The sequence below is a fragment of the Sinocyclocheilus grahami genome, unplaced genomic scaffold, assembly GCF_001515645.1.
Source record: "Sinocyclocheilus grahami isolate Dianchi unplaced genomic scaffold, SAMN03320097.WGS_v1.1 scaffold810.1, whole genome shotgun sequence".
NCBI lineage: Eukaryota > Metazoa > Chordata > Actinopteri > Cypriniformes > Cyprinidae > Sinocyclocheilus > Sinocyclocheilus grahami.
Genome location: NW_015505989.1, coordinates 51,356 through 55,768, shown reverse-complemented (window position 1 = coordinate 55,768; position 4,413 = coordinate 51,356). Strand labels below are relative to the sequence as shown.

The 4,413-nt window shown below is 36.3% G+C and overlaps 1 protein-coding gene across 2 annotated transcripts in view; it reads left to right on the top strand.

Moving 5' to 3' along the window:
* Window positions 1-4,413, top strand: part of LOC107562165 (macrophage colony-stimulating factor 1 receptor-like) — a 25,887-nt gene that overhangs the window by 15,929 nt on the left and 5,545 nt on the right. For both annotated transcript variants that reach the window (XM_016246750.1, XM_016246749.1), the window contains exons 13-16: window positions 1,074-1,184; window positions 3,812-3,974; window positions 4,051-4,121; window positions 4,206-4,312. In XM_016246750.1, coding sequence (XP_016102236.1) covers window positions 1,074-1,184; window positions 3,812-3,974; window positions 4,051-4,121; window positions 4,206-4,312 — 452 coding nt within the window. The remainder of the gene's footprint in view (window positions 1-1,073; window positions 1,185-3,811; window positions 3,975-4,050; window positions 4,122-4,205; window positions 4,313-4,413) is intronic.

The following is a 4,413-nucleotide window of genomic DNA, read 5'->3' as shown; positions in this document are numbered from 1 at the left end:
CAGCTGGCCCCCATCTTCACACTGATCTTCAACAGATCACTGGAGCTGTGCGAAGTCCCTTCATGCTTCAAACACTCCACCATCATCCCCGTCCAAAAGAAACCCAAAATTACTGGACTAAATGACTACAGACCTGTGGCTCTGGCTGTGGCATGACCTTAAAAAGGCGGTTCATGCTCGAAAACCCTCCAATGTGGCTGAATTACAACAATTCTGCATAGATGAGTGGACCAAAATTCCTCCACAGCGCTGTAACAGACTCATTGCAAGTTATCGCAAACGCTTGATTGCAGTTGTTGCTGCTAAGCGGGGCCCAACCAGTTATTAGGTTTAGGGGGCAAACACTTTTTCACACAGGGCCATGTAGTTTTGGATTTTGTTTTCCCTTAATAATAAAAACCTTCATTTAAAAACTGCATTTTGCGTTCACTTGTGTTATCTTTTACTAATATTTAAATTTGTTTGATGATCTGAAACATTAAAGTGTGACAAACATGCAAAAAAATAAGAAATCAGGAAGGGGGCCAACACTTTTTCACACCACTGTAGAATCTGTTCAATTTAGGTGTCGAAAGTTGGGTAATGGATTAGGAAATGTTAGGAACATATTTCTAGCCCTTTTAAACTTGCCCTATACATTTGTCAAAAATGTAAACAAATTCAAATATATAATAATTAGCCCTCTCACATCAAAAGTGTCAGGCTGAAGGAAATGTAAATTCACATCTGTACAGTAGAGGGCGCAGCTCATTATTCCATTTATCCACCATTAAACACAACCCACGGTCTTCTGGTGGTAATTAAGTCTAAATGCCCATGCAGAGAATCACGTGAGTTTGCAAGTTAGCACAAAATCACTGCTTGCAAATGCCAATTATAATGAAATTAACTGATGTGTCACTTACTGTACTTGCAGTGTAGTTGGGGTTCTAAAATACAGCCATTGCGTACAGGGAGGGAGTGGGATTAAAAATCAGTCCTACACATATATTTTGGATAGCCGGGGAGTGAGGGTAATGACCTCTTTTTCCCTTTGTGTGCCTCCTGTTAACATTCTTTTCTGAACCAAACAGCTAGTGCTCACTTTGAAGAAAAAGAAGCACTCATGTCTGAACTGAAGATCTTAAATTATATTGGACCGCATGAAAACATAGTCAATCTGCTGGGGGCTTGTACTCAGGGTGGTAAGTCAAAGTCATATTTTCAAATTTTTTAAATCATTAAGATCATCATATTTGGAAAGAAACATGAATAAGTAATCAATTAGCAGACACTTTTATTGAAAGAATATATATATATATATATATAGGAGAGAAATCTGCACAGATCTAGCACCTTTTACAAGCAAAAACAGTTCTAAACAAATATGTTGGTGGATTTTAATGTGGGAGAACAGAACAACAGGGGATGGATTTTTTTATGTGATGGATTTGTTTCATACAAACACAGTTTTTTTTTTTATTTTGTTAATTGATGGTTTGGAGTTATGTTTACTTGTGGATTATTGTGATGTTTTTTTTCAGCTGTTTGGACACTCATTCTGAAGGCAGCAGTGCTGCGCAGTCATAAAACTGTGTTTAATGGTCTCTCTCTTCAAAATGTGCACAAAAAGCTCATAAATTCACACAACTAATTGAGTCAGGACAAATCCACTGGGTTCCTCTCACAAATCACGACTCTAACACACCTGCACTTGGACTCAGATCTGGCTAGATGTGGCCTAATGGTTAGAGAGTCAGACTCATAACCCAAAGGTTGTGGGTTCGAGTCTTGTACTGGCAGGGATTGTAGGTGGGGGGAGTGAATGTACAGCTCTCTCTCCAACCTTCAATACCACGACTGAGGTGCCCTTGTGCAAGGCACCGAACCCCCAACTGCTCCCCGGGCGCCGCAGCAAAAAATGGCTGCCCACTGCTCCGGGTGTGTGTTCACTGCTGTGTGTGTGCACTTTGGATAGGATAAATGCAGAGCACTAATTCCAAGTATGGTTCACCATACTTGACCTCACGTCACGTCACTTATTTTTCATAAAAACAATTCTCATACATCTTAATGTTTTTCTTTTGAGTTTGTATTTCTCCTTATTTTCATTGATGATTCTCATTGAAGTAGTTTCATCACCATAATGTTTTCAAAATTAAATATGCATTTTGGCTTTAGCAAATTAAATGCAAAACAAATACTATCATGATAATTCACAATTATAATATATTATATTATATTTCAATGTAATTGTATAGTTTTTGTTTTATATACTGTTCTTGTCTTAAAAATACTTTTGAAAGAATATATATATATATATATATATATATATATATATATATATATATATATTTACGTGTGTGTGTATATACTGTTTATATATATATATATATATATATATAAAGTCGCCATTTGGACTTAAATGAGCAAATACTAAAGAGTCTAGGATTGCATCATTATTACAGTGATTAATATGTTTCTGGCATGTTGTGTGTTTTGTGCTTGTCACCAAGTCTTTTAACCATAATTGATGCATTGTGTAGCCTTTCATTTCTTAGTAACCACGTCTTACTCAACATCTTAAACCAACAGCAGTATGGCACTTGTGATTGATGGACAGACATGAGTTGATCAGAAATGGTGACGTCACAATTGTCTCGATTTCAAATCCCGGCATTTCAGAAGGGTAGAGAAGAATAATTCATTTTTTAAACTGGGCAGTTAGTTTTAAGTTCTGGAACTTGCAGCGTTTTTATTGTAGAGTGACCTCTCATAGCCTATGTGTAAATATCAAGAACATTTTCATTCTCCATTTCATGACCCCTTTAAATATTGTAAAAATATAAAAAGTTATATAAAATATGTAAAGTTTATATTTCGCAATTGTGATTTTTTTTCTCAGAATTGCAAGAATATCTCGGAATTCTGACTTTATAACACACAATTGGTAGTTATAACAAAGACTATAAGACGTGTCCCTCGTATAGATTTGAATGGGGGAAAAATGCAACGCTCAATATGGCCGCTCTGTCAAACGAAGTAAAAGAGCCAATCGCTAATCGGTAAAGTCATCGTGTCACTGCAGCTGCCATTAGAAGTCCCGGTTGCTATAGAAACAGTCAGCGTTCTGAGATGTGCGCGCAGGACTGCGCATATGCATTGGCTGGTCTAGCCTGAAAAATAAGCTTTTTTTAACGCTATTTGAGCAAAAGAACTGGCCACCGAGTGAAATGCCTTGGTTATAAAGTCAGAAATGTGAGATGTAAACTTGAAATTGTAAGAAAATACAAACAAACTAGTCAGGAGAGTAGATTAATGTCGGTGGACTTGAACTTGAAAAATGGTGTGTACTGATGTATTTCTGCTGTTGAAACAAGATACCTTCTGATGTTCATTCATGTTTATTTTGTGCTATGACTAGTGAACTAGCGTGAGAAAATTATGTGTGGCGTGAGAGCGCCATGGCTTGTCGGACGTAGCAACAGTAACTAAAATAGGGGCGGGTCTTTACAAAGGGTCAATTGTGAGTTTATATCTCACAACTCTGAAAAAAAGTAAGAATTGCGAAATATAAACTCGCAATTGTGAGAAAAAAGTCAGAATGGCGAAACTCGCAATTGCGAGAAATAATATGTATCTCGCAATTCTGACTTTATTGCGAGAAAAGTGTCAAAACAAAAAGTCGCAATTATATTTTACATTTTTTATTTAGTGGTGAAAATGGGCTTCCAAAGGTTATAGACTCTTAAATATAAAAATAATCAGTAGCATATCCAAAAAAAAAAAACTATGTTGGTTGATCTCTGAATTTGACTTTGGTCTGATGTAGGACCGATGCTGATGATCACAGAGTACTGCTGTCATGGTGACCTCCTCAACTTCTTGCGTCAACGAGCAGAAACATTTGTGAACAATGTCCTTGGTGTTCAGAGTTTCCCAGAGAATTCTAACCTCTACAAGAATGTGGCTGTTCAAAAGAACCATTCGTCAGGGTATGTTGATGTGGCTAAATGTGCTGTGCTTGTAGTGTCTCTTTTATTGTCAATCATTTACACCTTCTTCTAATAGGATGACTTACTCTGGCTCAGAGAGCTACAAGGACGCACAATTAACACAGATGTCAAAAGACATTTGTCAAGGTAATGTAACAAAGGTAATACTCTTCTAAATATTTCCTGCAAAGAAATAATTTCAAAATTACAATTTATGGTCTGTTTCAACAGAATCTTGTAATGAAGGAGGGAAGGATGCATGGCCATTGGATAATATTGATTTACTGAAATTCTCCTATCAAGTGGCAAAGGGAATGGACTTCCTAGCCTCCAAAAATGTAAATTTTCTTGATTATATACAGTGTTATTTTAATAGCATTTAGAAACTATTATAGTTTTTATTCATATTTTGAATTAGGTTTATATATATATACTGTAT